Source organism: Apostichopus japonicus, chromosome 18 (genome assembly GCF_037975245.1).
Source record: "Apostichopus japonicus isolate 1M-3 chromosome 18, ASM3797524v1, whole genome shotgun sequence".
Taxonomy (NCBI): Eukaryota; Metazoa; Echinodermata; class Holothuroidea; order Aspidochirotida; family Stichopodidae; genus Apostichopus; species Apostichopus japonicus.
In genome coordinates, this window is record NC_092578.1 from 11,991,110 (window position 1) to 12,009,646 (window position 18,537).

At 35.2% G+C, this 18,537-nt stretch overlaps 1 protein-coding gene across 2 annotated transcripts in view; it reads left to right on the forward strand.

Annotated features, from left to right (window-relative positions):
• Nucleotides 1–990: 990 nt before the first annotated feature.
• LOC139958422 (protein Abitram-like) overlaps nt 991–18,537 on the forward strand; it is a 46,370-nt gene continuing 28,823 nt past the window's right edge. The window contains exons 1-3 of one of the 2 annotated variants that reach the window (XM_071955494.1): nt 991–1,968; nt 6,077–6,143; nt 9,710–9,839. In XM_071955494.1, the coding sequence (XP_071811595.1) occupies nt 1,887–1,968; nt 6,077–6,143; nt 9,710–9,839 (279 nt within the window). In that variant the 5' untranslated portion in view covers nt 991–1,886. The remainder of the gene's footprint in view (nt 1,969–6,076; nt 6,144–9,709; nt 9,840–18,537) is intronic. The other variant, XM_071955493.1, reaches the window with a different exon arrangement.

The following is an 18,537-nucleotide window of genomic DNA, read 5'->3' on the forward strand; positions in this document are numbered from 1 at the left end:
TAAATTACTTTAGCCCAATAAACAAAAATTACAAAGTTGTAACCACTTTATTCCGAGTTTCGAGATATTAAAATCTTAACTTAATGACACAAGACCCCTTTAGAGTTGATCTGCAGAATAAAATTGCACAATTATCTGTCATTTTGGTAAACATTTTCGACGCCAAAGCATGGAGCTGCCGAGTTACTTTGGCTTCAATGTGTTATACACTAACAACGGTAGGAATAAAATTGGGTTCGTTAACACAGACACGTGAAGGAAAAACTGTTTAGTGTCAGAATACACTTAAGATGGCCAAACATCTCCTAAATTATTTCATTTCCTACATGCCATCAGTCATTATTCGCAAAATATACAACAATTTAAGGAGTTTTGAGACAAGTTTGCTGTTATCGCTGCTAGGATTTGCTGTTATCGCTGCTAGGATTTTTTGCAAAGATTTTCACTCAACACCAGTTGCAAATGAAATGCTCTTTCAACTTTAGATCTTCAGCACAGTGTATAAACGATACAGCGATGGACATCTCAGGTCCAGCTAAAGATAACAAAGGTATCACGTTTCATTACTGTCTGCATTTTGTTGCGACACGAATAAAACGTTACTTGCAAGCAACAGAAAGTTAACTTTTTTTCAGATGGCCGCACGCGGTTTGGGGTGACTTCAATGCCTTTAAAAAATATTTTCAGTGTCGCGGCCTGAAAACCTTTAAAACATGAATTCTCATGGTAGAAATCATGGATACTTTTCATACATGGCATATGGATTTGCCATATTGAATAGCCAACAAGGATCCTGTTGCTTGTGAGGTCAAATCTCATTTGAAGTCTAGTGCAATGAAGTCATCGAAACCTTAATGCATTTTGCATTCTAGTTTGTCTTGTAATACACTATAAAAGCCGTATACAACCTGTCCCGATAGCAGTCAACGAGGTAAATGAATCTGGAGAAACTATCACACAGTAAATACGAGCGTACGCGCGTACCATGTATGGAGGGTCATGTGATGTGTTCCAGGGTGGTACTAATATACTACTCTCCCTATTACGCATGATGATTTCATCCAACTAGTACGTAAATGTGTTTGCGTGCTTAGAGCAGCAGACGACACCCGTTACCTAGCAATAACCGTGCCTGTAGCCTAACGTGATAGCTATATTCCCGTCGAGCAGCATTAGGCTCTGTTCCATGGAGAATTCCGTGGTTGCACTGAACTAAACATTTCCCCACATTTTCCATTTCTACATTCACTTATAGCGTGTAGTAATAACGTTAGGCCATATGAGACAAAGCTTGCCCCTAGAGCTGTATTAATAAGTAAGATTATGTAGAAAGCCTGCCTTCATTCAAGAGAATAAGGTTGAACGTTAGCATATTAGCACTATTTCGTAGGCCTGAAATACCAGTACCTTCTTATGCCGTTAGTTCCCATGTCCGAACCGACCAATCTTTCACGAAGTCACTAACACTGTTCTCGAACTGCTACAGAGAAATATCAGTATAGTACCACCCTGGAACACATCACATGACCCTCCATACATGGTACGCGCGCACCCAATTGACATGAATCCTCCAGATTCATTTACCTCGTTGATAGCAGTGGTTATAACGGTGCAGACTCTAGAGCATATGAAAAGCTACCCTTTGCATATATTGAGCACTTGGCTTGCCATACGTACGATAATACTCATTATTTCTGTTTGAACCATCAAATAATGATTCAAATAATCGACGATTGTTTTAATGCAATATACTGTCTGTATAACCACTTCTGCGATATAAACAACAGCACAGTCAGCAACAGCTCAGATACCAACAGCGTGGTTTCATCAAGAAAACCTGAAACTGAAGATAGACACCTGTGCTGTGAAGTTGAACTGATGTTCTTATGGCGTGCGTTTACGATAAAAATGGTTCAGAAGAGTACAAAACCTTCTTGGATAAATATTTTGAAAAGAATTATAAAATAGGTGAATCCCGACACTTTGAATCATATCGTTTGTAGGCATCACGTAGCGTTAGCCTAAGTTAACGTAGGCCTTACCCAAGTTGATGCAAGCCTAACGGTTAGGCCAAACCTAGCCAAGGACCTATGATCGTGCGGTACCAGTTATGAAAAGCAAGTTAGCTTGTCCCACAATGTATTTTTCACGAAAGTTAGACCATCAATTGTCGGCTACCTTCACTAGTATCGGATATGAATTAAAAAGTAATATGTTTGTGATATTGTACAATCAGAATGGTTGAAATATAGGTGTTTCTAATTCTATGATCTATATTTGCCTCCCCGTGCTCCAATTGGTGTCCACTTAGCCAGATGGCCGAATCACTGCAGAGAATAATTTTTCAAGGAATTTATTACAACTGTTGGAACTACACAAAATTCTGGAATTGATTAACTGGCCAGCATAATTTGTAAGGGGATTGGTTGGGCACAATTATGTTGAAAATAACAGTGACATCCAGGCTGAGAAAGGTCCATGTGAGAGAAAACAAGCATGACTCAACTTAGGTGAAACAATTGTATCATTTAATTTCATAATGGTCTTATATGCATATGTGCAAAAGTATTCAATTTGCAAATTTCCAAGCAAAAACTTGGTATTTAGTATTTACCTGCATATCCAATGCTTCCTTCTCAGTTCCCCACTTGAACAAAATGAGTTTGTTGCTACTGATATCAACTCAAATGTTAACCTAACTTCCCAAAAGTTAAGCTACTTGTTTGTGTTCAATTGATAGTATGATACTAAAAATACCTCCAAACAACTCTTTAAAGACCTTTGTTGTATGGTCGTGCCTATTTGTTGGCCAGCCAGCGGAATGAAAGAGAGGCATTACGTTATTGCAAGGCAGTGGGACTAAGGTGTAGTGCCCTCAGCTCCTCATTATTCATCCAACTGTTGAGGGAAAAATTAAGAAAACAGATCAAAGAGGAATTCTTCAAAGGTAGTATATGGCAGCGTAAAACATAGTCACTGTTTTCAGAAAGTTACTCTGGTGAACTAATGAAAGAACCAGTCATAAAGTCACCTCTGCGCAGTATTGCATAGAATACTGTAGGTTATGGTTTAGAGTATAACAACACTTTTGTGAAAACGTTGTGGTCAAGTGGTGAAAGCAGTGGGCTTGTGATCAGGTTCAAGTCCTGGCCAGATCATTACGTTGTGTCCTTGGGCATGGCACTCAATCTCCATTACCTCTCTTCACGCCAGGTGCATAAATTTGGCTGTTTAGCTGCTGCCATTTGGAGAGATTGTCTCTATGTTTGACAGGTTCTAGTTTATACAGGGTTATGTGGTGATGTGCCTTGTGCACCATTATGTCTGCGCTTTATAAATGATGATGACAATAAGGAGGATGAATAGCTGCAGATCTATTGTAATAGTTATTTGAACTAGACTAAGAAATATTTAAGTACTTTGCAAGTAATGATCCCATATTTTTAAATAGTCTGGAAAAGTTTGCCCCAAGAATTTTATCTCACAGTTTTATTCCTAGCCTAAGGCGCAAGGGACCTATGAAGTTGCAATGTCATTTGTTAAATTGCTTGTAAACAACATAATTAATTAAAATAACTATGTCTGAACTTACACTTGGCATATGAATTTGTCTTAGTGAGTATAAGAACCCTACTGAAATACTTTTAACGAGGATAACTCAAAAAGAACAAACATGGTTGAACATATCTCCCTTGGTGAGTACATGAACCCTATTGAAATAACAGGAGGTCAGAGATTACTTCAAAAGCCAAGCTTGTGCATGTTCAACCACCTAAATGAGTACAAGAACCCTTGCGATTTTGTGAAGGTCGAAGATATCTTAAGAGGCGAATGCAGCACAGAAATTATGCTGGTCACAGGTATGCTGGTCACAGGTTCTGATTTTCACAGAAAATGTACTTTACAGTATTTCTCAAGACAGAACTTGTGGACAGAACTTAATAAAGCAATGATATGGTAGGCGGAAGAAAATAAAACAAATTGATATCAGAGGTCAATTCTATTCAGAGAGAGATCAAGAATGAAATACTTATTATACTTGACATCTCAAGAGAAAAAAATGCACAACTTTTGCTGCATTAATATTCATGAGTGGGTGGGGCTTAATAGGAAATCGTCAGAAACAGCTTGTATACACAATATCTCAACAAGCACAAGTTGAATTAATGTCTATCTTGCTGCCCTATGATACGTAGATGTGCCCTATTGTTTTTGGTTCCCATCTCATTAATGAGTAGGTGGGCTTCAATGTAAACCCACACATTATTCATTAGATAATCCTCTTCATTTTGGTGTGGAAAAGTTCATGAATATTAACATGTATGGCTTACCACACTATGAATATGATTAGGCATCGGAACCATGAAACGTTTTCGTTTCTGGTTATCAAATTAAGCAGGTTTTGAGATATTTTGTCAGCAAAACATGAAATTAACCTACCTTTAGTTACTATTACTGCTATAGAGATTTCTCTGAAGTCTCTGAGAGTTAGTTATTGCAAGCATTATGGTGATTCTGACATGTGGTACTAAAGTTAAGCTGGGGTCAGATATCATCAGTTCAACTGCACCCTTGTAAACAAAGTGTGAACTGACTGAGTGCTCCTTGAAGTTAATTGATATCGTGGCTAAAATAAACTGGGGTTAAAACTTTCTCAGATAATGTGACATTACTCTATTCCCTTGTGAAACTATCTCCATCATGCAGGTTGTGATTTTTTCATAACTTGAAAGCAGTTGCAAACAGAGTTTACAAGGTAAAATGATTCACTGGCATAAAAGGTACCTTGCCTCAATGATGTTGGGAATTATATTTGTTGCCTAGCAACTACTTACACTGCAAGATACTTTCTCAATGTCTGGTTCATCTTACTGTAAATTGTAATCTATGTTGCAAAGCAAAATATAAATTAAAGCTCCATTCAAGTTAGAGTTTTAGGCAGTAGGTTTTGCTAAACCTTCTGCCTAGAACTTTACTATCAGTTTTCAGTGTCATGCATTAAGCCAAAGAACTGCTTAATTCTTTCCTGTAATTGAAAATGATGTACCATATTATACTTCAAATGCAACTTCTGGTGATGAACTTCCCCAACAAGTAAAAAGTAGAAGACCTTTCATTCTGGAAGAAATCTTTTACCTGTGTGCAACAGGCTATCATGGCTAGAATGCATGGTGTAGTGCAGGAATATTTTATCTGGTATATCATAGCAAATCGTGATGAAAATGTAGGTAAATTGCTGCACAATTGAAACTATGTATAGCAGTTTTGTGCACAGGACCATATTACTTTCAATAGTTTATGGGAAGCATAATTGATATCATCTAGACTGCTATGCAAACTGTTATATTTAGTCCGTCTAGTATAGTGGATAATCTTTCTATCTGCAGTTTTGGCCAAATGCACTGGAAACACAACCCACACATATTACATACACCAGGGTTTGTGATTTCCTTTTCACAAATTGCATTCAATTTCCACTCAGGTTCATATATCGATATCTCAGTTTGAATTTGCATCTTGAAATAGCTCCAGAACCATGAAACAGTTTGGTGTTTTGGTTTGTTTTTACCTTAGTCATAGTTGAATATATGCGTTTTTATATTCATTAACAAAACTTACTTGTGGACAGAAGTGTCGCCAGACATTTAAATCTTGGGGGAGGGGCACAGCCCTTAATTAGGGGGCACAATGTTTATTTGTAAATGCCATCCTGGGGGATGGGTCTAAGGGAAGGGGATGTCAAATGTTTGATTAATTAAGGGTCCTTAGATGCAATCTGGTGCTATATTTTGCAACTTGAAGTAACTTTATGTTCAAGAATTTTCGGGCTTAGTCCGTCCAATATTTATGTTTTTAATTGAGGCAGATAAGTTTTTGTTTTTAACACTACAAATCACATCTGGGACAGCACAATTTTTGGGGGGCGAGGGCACGTGCCACCCCTTGGTGACGCCATTGCTTGTGGAATTGGTTACCATTTATTTGGAACTTTATAACCTTAATTATAGGTTAAAATATGAAAAGTAGCAAGCCAGTAGGTACATAATACAGATATTGCTTTCTGCTCTCATTACAGTGACGCAAGATGAGGGTGATGATTGCAACGAATCTGAAGACTATTGTATTTTAAAGCATTCCAATAAGTGAGTATCTACATGAATATGAAATAAGTATGCTCTGTGTAAATAAGAAGTTGCCTACATGAATATGTAAACTGATGATACCCTGCAATGAAGCATTCAATAAATGAGTACTCACATGAACATGATGACTAATTATACACTGTATTAAAGAATTCAATAAATGAGTATGTACTCACATGAACATGAGGACTAATATACACTGCATTAAAGCATTCAATTAATGAGTACTGTACTTACATGAACATATGAACTGATTATACTCTGCATAAAAGCATTCAATAAATGAGTACTTACATGAACACGTGAGCTCATTATATTCTGCATAAAAGCTTTCAAACATAAGTACTTACAGGAACAAGTGAACTGATTATATACTCTGCATAAAAGCATGCAATAAATGAGTACTTACATGAACATGTGAACTGATTATACTTTGCATAAAAGCACTCAATAATTGTTCTCACATGAACATGAGGACTGATTATACTTTGCATAAAAGCATTCAATAAATGAGTACTCACATGAACATGTGAGCTCATTATAGTATGCATAAAAGCTTTCTAAAAGAGAACTTACCCTGTACATGAACCTGTGAACTGATTATACACTGTATTAAATCATTCAATATATGAGTGCTTCTATCTATGCTTCTATTCATGTGAGCTCAGTATATTCTGCATAAAAGCTTTCAAACATAAGTTCCTACATGAACAAGTGAACTGATTATATACTCTGCATAAAAGCATGCAATAAATGAGTACTTACATGAACGTATGAGCTGATTATAGTCTGCATAAACGCTTACAATAAATGAGTACTTACATGATCAAGTGAACTGATTATACTGTATATAAAAGCATTCAATAAATGAGTACTTACATGAACATGTGAGCTGATTTTCTCTGCATAAAAGCATTCAATAAATGAGTACTTACATGAACATGTGAACTGATTATATACTCTGCATAAAAGCATGCAATAAATGAGTACTTACATGAACGTATGAGCTGATTATAGTCTGCATAAACGCTTACAATAAATGAGTACTTACATGATCAAGTGAACTGATTATACTGTATATAAAAGCATTCAATAAATGAGTACTTACATGAACATGTGAGCTGATTTTTCTCTGCATAAAAGCATTCAATAAATGAGTACTTACATGAACAAGTGAACTGATTATATACTCTGCATAAAAGCATGCAATAAATAAGTACTTACATGAACGTATGAGCTGATTATAGTCTGCATAAACGCTTACAATAAATGAGTACTTACATGATCAAGTGAACTGATTATACTGTATATAAAAGCATTCAATAAATGAGTACTTACATGAACATGTGAGCTGATTTTTCTCTGCATAAAGGCATTCAATAAATGAGTACTTACATGAACATGTGAACTGATTATACTCTGCATAAAAGCATTCAATAAATGATTACTTACATGAACATGTGAACTGATCATATATTCTGTATAAAAGCATACAATCAATGAGTACTTAAAAGAACATGTGAACTGATTATACTGTATATAAAAGCATTCAATAAATGAGTACTTACATGAACATATGAGCTGATTATACTCTGCATAAAAGCATTCAATAAATGAGTACTTATATGAACATGTGAACTGATGATACTCTGTATAAAATCTTCAATAATGAGTACTTACATGAACATGTGAACAGATTATACTCTGCACAAAAGCATTCAATAAATGAGTACTAATATGAACATGTGAACTGATGATACTCTGTATAAAATCTTTCAATAATGAGTACTTACATGAACATGTGAACAGATTATACTCTGCACAAAAGCATTCAATAAATGAGTACTTATATGAACATGTGAACTGATGATACTCTGTATAAAATCTTTCAATAATGAGTACTTACATGAACATGTGAACAGATTATACTCTGCGTATTTAACTAGTATACAGAAGTAATGAAAGTTTGTAATTTAGTGCATCATAATCGCATATTAAATGTGTCATAATATGCTCAAAGTATCATATCTGAGGAGTTCTGAAATATGTTTTTACTGTTCTTTATAGTGATTTTGCAAAATAGCAGCCATTTTAGATTCTGTTTTAAAGTACAGAGTTGTATATGCTCAACAGTGTTTTCTTCAAGGTTAGATTTTGACTGCATGACTGATTGGCTTTATTAAAGAACAGCAGTAGTGTTTGGTAGTGCAATCGTTTAAGGATGTCATTTCAAACTCCCCAATTTTTGTAACAACACCACCAGAAATAAAAATTTTTCCAAAATAGAAATCGAAGGAGGAATAACTTGGAGGTAACTGATTATCTAAATTCATCAGTCAATGTAAGAAGAAAAAAACAGCCTTAAACAATTCGACCAATGGGTAATCCTTAGCACTCTTGCCCTAACCCAAAACATGTCTTTTCCCACCCATGTCCTAAAGTGTTCTCTCAATTTAAATGAAACTAAAGAATACTGTATGCGCCTGGACTTGAGATACAATGCCTTCGGGACTTATGACATCATAGGGTTTAATGTCAGAGGTCAAAGATCAAATAACTTCGCCCCTTTGCGTGTATTTAATGCATCACTGGACCGCGTCTAGTCTCTTCTCATGGTAAAATCAAAATAATATAAAACTGATAGCAAAGGCCAACTTATTACACACTCATGCTAAAATGTAATAAAAGTTAGCATTTTTTTTTTCTGCTGACCTACATTTCATTCTTCTAGAAGAATGAGGTTTTAGGAAGTAGGTGTTTATTTCTATACCTTGTAAGCACAATAACTGCAAAGGTGAAGCTTGAATGAACTTCATAGTTGGTATGTTGCACCACCATAGTGAATACAAAAGCCCTGTTGAAGTTTGTGTAAGTTAAAGGTGAACATAGGTCAAAGTCTGAAAATTTTGTAAACACAGTAACTGCTAAAATAAAGCTTGGATGAACTTCATAGTAGAGAATTAAGATTACAGTAGTGAGTACAAGAATGCTGTGGAATTGGTGGAAGTCAAACATCATTTGAGGTCAACATCAACATAGGTCAAAGTCTGAAAACATGATAACTGCAAAAGTAAAAACGAGATAAACTTCATACTAAGTATGTTAAAACACAGTAATGTGTGCAAGAACCATGATTGAATCCGTGGAGGTAGAGGTACTTAAGCTAAACAGAGGTCAAAGTCTGAGAACATTGTAAACAAAAAGTAAACACTGGTTGAACTTCTAACATGGATAATGTGGTACATGGATCCACCTAATTAAATACAAGGACCCTATTCCTATCATGGTTATTACTAAGTAATAACCAGAAGAGGGTTTGAAGCTTTGAAACATGATCTTGTGAGAAAGATATGTTCAACAAATCTCACATTTGGTATGTGGATGTCCCACAGTAGGTGCAAGAATCCCATAGTGTGTAGTGGAGACTTCATTTTTACCAGTTTTAGAGCCCTATAGAGCAGCATATTGTTTAATTTTAAAAACCCTTAGTTCTCTTATTCTGTCTACTTTTTCCACCCAGACATGTAATTTCAGTAATATTCTTTCTGCTTTGTTTTTCCATCTAGAGTTTGTGTCTTGATGTTGGCCAGTGGACACTCACTATTGAAAGAGCAAAAAGATATCATTGAAGTGGACTTCCAAATAACACCAACAACAAATAGGATGGACAACAAAGTTATTGGGAAGAGCAAACGGGTAAAAGATGACAGAAGCATTTTTGTGTACAGTAATTGTTTCAAACCATCTCTAGCTTATATAGCTTAACGGTACACATATTGAAGCTTTAAATGTTTTATGGGCATTTAAAGAAGCTTGGATTAAAATTAACAGTGCACATATTGCAGCTTTAAGTTTTCTGTGGGCATTTAAAGGCGCTTGGATTAACATTAACAGTGTACATATTGAAGCTTTAAATGAACTATGGCATTTAAAGAAGCTTGGATTAACATTAATGGTGCAAATATTGCAGTTTTAAGTGTTCTGTGGGCATTTAAAGAAGCTTGGAGTAACATGAACAATGCACATATTGAAGCTTTAAATGTTCTGTGGGCATTTAAAGGAGCTCAGATTAACATTAACAGTGCACTTATTGATGCTTCAAATATTATGTGTTATTTAAAGAAGCTTGGATTGACATTAACAGTGCACATATTGAAGCTTTAAATGTTCTGTGGGCATTTAAAGAAGCTTGGATTAACATTAACAGTGTACATATTGAAGCTTTAAATGTTTTGTGATATTCAAAGAAGCTCAGATTAACATTAACAGTGTACAATATATTGAAGCTGTAAGTGTCCTGCGGGCATTCAAAGAAGCTTGGATTAACATGAACAATGCACATATTGAAGCTTTAAAAGTTCTGTGGGCATTTAAAGAAGCTCAGATTAACATTAACAGTGCAATTATTGATGCTTCAAATGTTATGTGTTATTTAAAGAAGCTTGGATTAACATTGACAGTGCACATATTGAAGCTTTGAATGTTCTGTGGGCATTCAAAGATGCTTGGATTAACATTAACAGTGTACATATTGAAGCTGTAAGTGTTCTGTGGGCATTTTGAGAAGCTCAGATTAACATTAACAGTGCACATATTGAAGCTGTAAGTGTTCTGTGGGCATTTAGAGAAGCTTGGATTAACATTAACAGTGCACATATTGAAGCTGTAAGTGTTCTGTGGGCATTTAAAGAAGCTCGGATTAACATTAACAGTGGACATATTGAAGCTGTAAGTGTTCTGTGGGCATTTAGAGAAGCTCAGATTAACATTAACAGTGCACATATTGAAGCTGTTAGTGTTCTGTGGGCATTTAGAGAAGCTTGGATTAACATTAACAGTGCACATATTGAAGCTGTAAGTGTTCTTTGGGCATTTAAAGAAGCTCGAATTAACATTAAAAGTGTACATATTGAAGCTTTAAACATGCAGTGAGCATTGAATATGGATATATTATTGATATTACAAGCCAAACAGCTGCTGCTAGTTTGTTGATTTACAGGTTTTATCAAACTTGTTGTGACAAAGTTTAGTTGCTGGTGATTCTTTTGATTCTCTGAAGGGTATAAAGCATTGCCAATCCCATGAAAAACATGGTGATAAAATAAAAGAATATACCACATATTCAGACTTGAGAGAAAGCACCTGTGCTGTAAATATTTGAGTTTCTTGAGAGAAACATTTGCAAATGTCTTTACCTACATCGAAGGCCATCTGGCACTGTGTTGTTTATGGAAGGTCATCCAAGTTCTCCAAAGCAACTCATTCATGTGGATCATCTGATTAATTTTCAAATTGAAATAATACTTCTCACTTGTAGCTCTTACATTGAAAAATTCAATTCATTAGATGAAGAACAGCTGCAGTATTCACTAAACCATGGAAATCATGCAAACATGTTCAACATTTGTCTTGACCTGCAAGTATTTCTTATTTCATTTCCCCTTGGGATAGACAAACTTTGTTATATATTTGGTTACATGCTGTAGGCAGGCAAATAACCTGTGCAGTCAAGTAGGCATGTGTGTGCATGTGTGTGCGTGTGCGTGCGTGTATGTGACACCCTAGCTTGTAAACACGATATCTCAAGATAGGTAACATCTTTACTTCTACTTCTGATATTTGGCATGTTGCTTCCCCATTATGAGTACAAGAATGCTTTTGATTTGGGTGGAGGTCAAAGCTCATTTGGGGTCAGAGGGCAAAACGTTAAAATCTCGAAAACACTGTATCTCCCGAACCTGAACATCAAAGGAGCTCATGTATGCATGGTAGGATATCCTGATGTAGTGTAAAGTTTTTACAAAAGTTGTGCCTAGGTCAGAGAACAGTTAAGTTCACCAAGGGTCAAACCTGAAATCCCTGTAAACATGATATCTCCAGATAGGAAACATAAGTGGCTTGCATATTGTGTGGCTTCCCTATAATGAGAACAAGAATCGTATTGGTTTGGGTGGAGGTCAGAGGTCATTTAGAATCAGCAGAGGGCAAAATGTGAAGATAAAAAAAGTGCTGTATCTCCAGAACCTGAACATCAAAGGAGCTCATATATGCAGGGCATGATCGCATCATATATTTTAAAGTTTTTACTCAATTTGGTGTAGGTCAGATTTCATTCAAAAACTCAAAAATCCTTTGTAAACACGATATCTCCAGATAGGAAACTTTATTGGCTCTCTTGTTTTGCATGTTGCTTCCTGCTATTCAATTGGTTGCTCCATAAGTTGCTGTGCAAACAACTTATATATTCACAAGCTGCTGTTTTATTGGGCAAAATTCATAGCTGTGGAGAACTAAACTGCTTATAGGGTACTAGGCATGATGAATGAGTTGAGCTTGTGTCAGCTTGTCACCTCTAGACCTTAAGAAATGTGGTTAATCCTCATCTCTGCCTTCCCCATTTGTCTTTTTTGTTTTCCCTGTCACAAACACTGCTTGTGATGTCTGGTGTCAAATTCCATATGTTACAATGTAGCTGTTAAAAATGTTAGTTGGAATGTATATACCCTTGGAAAGCAAAGTAAAGTGTGAGTTGAACTTTCCATGCAGAACAGTTTGAGAAGGGAGTGTATAGTGTTTCCTATCCTCAATAGTGTTTGCTGATGAATTTCGGAAAACAAACTTCCGAAGCAAAGAAAATTGCATAGAACGGTGTCATTTTCACTGAGCTTTTAGGGCCGTTAGCTGGTAAAGTCGAAGTTTAAATTTGACAAACACACATTGAGACTTAAAAGCAGGGTGTTGTTACAGATGATAAACGAGCATCAGTGCAACAACATATGTGGACCGTTGGTGCAATTGCCCCCAGTAAAAATTTTGAATCGGTAACTTTCTTACAAACCTGAAAATACATTGTTTCTCACATCAATTCCTCTGCTGGTGGTGATTTCAACAAATTCAGTATGCCATGGTGTAGATATTGTTGACATTTCAAAGCACCCTCCTTTGCATCTCATAGGCACCTGGATTTCTCCCAGCTACAGGGGGGGGGGTCCCCATGCTGAACTAATACAAGTATGCTTAGAGCAACCAAGAAAGAAAAGTGTGTTTGCATGTGCACTTAAAAAGGAATCTAGTTCTTAATTTGAGGAGTTACCCAAGTAAAAAACCACTGATTTTCTTTGATAAATGTCTTTTTTTTTTTTTTGTGATTGTCATTTAAAATATTGCAATATTAATTCAGGCTGTTTTGGCAAAAAAAATAAATTCGTAACAACACTACAAACAGTAATACTTGGGTGAAGTTCATACTTGGTATGTGGATCTGTCTTACTGAGTACAGGAACTTTAAGTTTTCTGTGAAGGTCACATGTCATTTGAGATCAACAAAGGTCAAATTCTGAAAACCTTGTAAACGTTATATAACTCATAAAGTTAAGCTTGGAATAAATTCATACTTGGTATGTTTATCCCCATACTATGTATAATAACTGTCTATGCAAAATTTACATTAAATTGTCCCAGCTATTTAGTTTGGCAGAGAATCACTATTTTGCATTATCCAGCTTAATCATCTGGATATCTAGTGCATACCTAATTATTTGACCATCTTGTACAAAGGACTGTCCAGAAAGAAATGGATTGCCCTTTGCTTTCAAATTGTACACTGGTAATGACAAATGTTTTCTTTACAGTTCATTTGGGTTGCCATATGTGCCACATGGTTTGAACATTTTTGATTTGCATTGTAGGTGAGAAAGTGAGAGTCTATACCATCAACAAGTTAGTTGACAATAAAGTTTAGGAAGAGTTTTACATTTGTAGAACCAGATAAACGAACAAAATAAAACGAAACAGTTGATGAAAGTCATAGTAGTGTATATTCAAACGTTTTCGAAGATTTCCCATCTTCCTCATCAGGAAATAGATAATAATATAGTCACTTATGTATAGTGCATACGAAAGTTGTAGTATTAATGATGACTATCCATGTTCAAAGATATATCTAAAATAAGTTGAGTATATATGATGATCCTCACTCAACTTATTTTAGAACCTCCTATATCTTTGAACATGGATAGTCATCATTAATACTACAACTTTCGTATGCACTATACATAAGTGACTATATTATTATCTATTTCCTGATGAGGAAGATGGGAAATCTTCGAAAACGTTTGAATATACACTACTATGACTTTCATCAACTGTTTCGTTTTATTTTGTTAGTTGACAATGTTTGGGAGTGATGCCATCTTGCATAGGGTATAAGAATGCACTGGATCCAAAGTTTGGATCCTGCTGGAATTGGTTTTGGCCGGTGTATCCCAAATAAGGTAAATGTTAAGGACAGAAATATTGATATCACTGGCCTATAACCGGTAGTAAAGTAATTGTTTTGCATGCTCTGCTACAAATTCTTTTAGGGAAAACATGATCTGATTTAAAACAGGATCTGATCCATTATGATTCCTATTACCATGACCATCTCAGCAAAACATGATCTGATTCATTATGGTACAGTACATATGATCATGAATATATCAACAAAACATGATCTGATCCACTATGGTACATATGATCATGACTATATCAACAAAACATGGTCCGATCCATTATGGTACATATCATCATGACTATATCAGCAAATCATGATCTGATCCATTATGGTACATATCATCATGACTATATCAACAAAACTTGATCTGGTTCATTATGGTACAGTACATATGATCATGAATATATCAACAAAACATGATCTAATCCATTATGGTACATATCATCATGACTATATCAGCAAATCATGATCTTACCAGTATGGTACATATGATCATGACTATATCAACAAAACTTGATCTGATTCACTATTGTATAGTACATATGATCATGACTATATCAACAAAACATGATCTGATTCACTATTGTATAGTACATATGATCATGACTATATCAGCAAAACTTGATCTGATTCATTATGGTACAGTACATATGATCATGAATATATCAACAAAACATGATCTGATCCATTATGGTACATATGATCATGACTATATCAACAAAACATGGTCCGATCCATTATGGTACATATCATCATGACTATATCAGCAAATCATGATCTGATCCATTATGGTACATATCATCATGACTATATCAGCAAATCATGATCTGATCCATTATGGTACATATCATCATGACTATATCAGCAAAACATTATGGTTCGTAGGATCATGACTATATCAACAAAACATGATCTGTTCCATTATGGTTCTTATGATCATGACTTTATTAACAAAACATGATCTGATCCATTATGGTACGTATCATCATGACTTTATCAACAAAACATGATCTGATCCATTATGGTTCGTATGATCATGACTTTATCAACAAAACATGATCTGATCCATTATGGTACATATCATCATGACTATATCAACAAAACATGATCTGATCCATTATGGTACATATCACCATGACTATATCAGCAAAACATGATCTGATCCATTATGGTACATATCATCATGACTATATCAGCAAAACATTATGGTTCGTAGGATCATGACTATATCAACAAAACATGATCTGTTCCATTATGGTTCTTATGATCATGACTTTATTAACAAAACATGATCTGATCCATTATGGTACGTATCATCATGACTTTATCAACAAAACATGATCTGATCCATTATGGTACGTATCATCATGACTTTATCAACAAAACATGATCTGATCCATTATGGTTCGTATGATCATGACTATATCAACAAAACATGATCTGATCCATTATGGTACATATGATCATGACTATATCAACAAAACTTGATGGTACATATCATCATGACTATATCAGCAAAACATGATCTGATCCATTATGGTACATATGATCATGACTATATCAACAAAACTTGATGGTACATATCATCATGACTATATCAGCAAAACATGATCTGATCCATTATGGTACATATCATCATGACTATATCAGCAAAACATGGTCTGATCCATTATGGTACATATGATCATGACTATCAACAAAACGTTATGGTTCGTAGGATCATGACTATATCAACAAAACAATTTGATCCATTATTGTTCGTATGATCGTTACTATATCAACAAAACAGGATCTGATCCATTATGGTTCGTATGATCATGACTATATCAACAAAACATGGTCCGATCCATTATGGTACATATCATCATGACTATATCAGCAAAACATGGTCTGATCCATCATGGTACATATGATCATGACTATCAACAAAACATTATGGTTGGTAGGATCATGACTATATCAACAAAACAATCTGATCCATTATTGTTCGTATGATCATTACTATATCAACAAAACAGGATCTGATCCATTATGGTTCGTATGATCATGACTTTATTAACAAAACATGATCTGATCCATTATGGAAAGTATGATCATGACTATATCAACAAAACAGGATCTGATCCATTATGGTACATATGATCATGACTATATCAACAAAACATGATCTGATCCATTATGGTACATATAATCATGACTATATCAGCAAAGTCTGATCCATATTGTACATATGTCATGACGTTTTCAGCAAAACACAATCTGATCCATGAGGGTCATGACCATCTGGGCCAAAACTTTTGTATGATCATAATCATGACCATCTCAGCAAAACACGATTTGATCCATTATGATTCTTATGATCATGACAAGATCAGCAAAAAACATGATCTTTCCATAAAAGAGACGATTGAGTTCAAGTTATTTTAAAATCTTCAGGGAAAGAAGAACTTCACTGAACAGGGGTCATGTGAAGTTTAGCTCATTTATTCAATTAATAAATATAGAGAAGCATAAGTGGTTGTTGCCCCCAAGTTGAACTTTCTCAGTGATTCTTGATCCTTTCCTGCAAGATCATGATGGTAGGCAATGTGGTGTTGAAGATCTCATTGTTTTAGGCACAGGTGGTACTAAGGTTAACTTAACATGTGGTATGTGGATCCACCTTATTGAGTTCATGAACCTGTTGTTTTTTTTTGGGAGGTCAAAATGTGTAAACCTTATAATCATTATAGCTACAAAAGTAAAAGTTGGATGCACTTAAAACTTGGTATGTGGATCCACATTATTAAAAGAATAGTCCAGAGGTTTCTCTTATTTATCGAAGAAGCATCACTTCACAGTCGGAGAAAATGACATTTGAAACTTATCTTAACCTATTAATTAGATTTATGCTTTGGTGAAGTGCTGGAATTTTGTTTTAAGCATAAGAACTATATGTTCATAGTTAAATTTGATACCAGGTACAGTATATGGATGCACCTTAGTGAGTAGAAGAACTCCATCATATTCTGTGCAGTTAAATGTCATTGGCGGTAAATAGAGGTCAACTCCAAAGTACAGCTTTGATACACTGTACTTCATAATTGGTATCTGGATCTGTGTTAATGAGTAAAAGAACCCTGATGTTTTGTTAGAGGTCAGGAGTCTTTAAAGATGGCCAGAGGTTTACGCTTGAAAGGCTTGGTAAACAAGATAAATTCAGACGTTAATCTGTGCTGATGAACTTCATACACAGCTTACGGATCCAGTGTATTGAGTACACTGAACCTATTGGTTTTTGTAGAGGTCAAGGTTCATTTGATGTCAGCAGAGGTCGAAGTCTGAAAATGTGGAAAAACAGACTATTCCAAATATATTGCTGAGATGAAATTCATTTGTAGTGTATAGATTCACCTTAATGAGCACTAGAACTGCATTGTTTTTTGTGGTCTTTGATGTGAAAACTTGTAAATCTTGTGTTTTAATGTTAATCATCATTTAATGTTGTTATGTTAAGTGTGACAAGGAATCACTAAACCTGTTGGTTCCAGTAAGACTTTATCAACATAATTGATTCTTTACAAAAGGCAAATGGAATTATATGCAATGACGATATCATGTGTGTCCCTACGCGTGTGTGTGCCTGTGTTTGTCAAACCTTGGCTTGTAAATATGAAGTACCTCGAGGAATGTTGAACTAAATCGTTGGTATGTGGATCCCCTTTATTCAGCACAAGAACCCTATTTTGTGGAGATCAAAGATCATATGATGTCACCACAGTCAAAATGTTGAGAACATGATATCTCCAGTGGTAAAGCTTGGAAGAATTTCATAGTTATTATTTGGACACACCTTAGTGACTTCATGAGAACATGATATGTGGTGTGCAGGTTTACCTTAGTGTTACAAGAACCTATCTGTTTGTTATGGTGGTCAGAGCTCATTTGAGGTTAAAAAGATGTCGTATTCCCTTGTAAACATGACATATCAACCACAAAACAAAAACGTTTAGCGTTGCAATGCCTAAACATATTCATAGTGTGGTAAGCCATACATGTTCATGAACTTGTGCACACAAAAATAAAGAGGGTTATCTATTGGCTAATGTGGCAACATTTAAAGGTACCAGGTATCAGTTA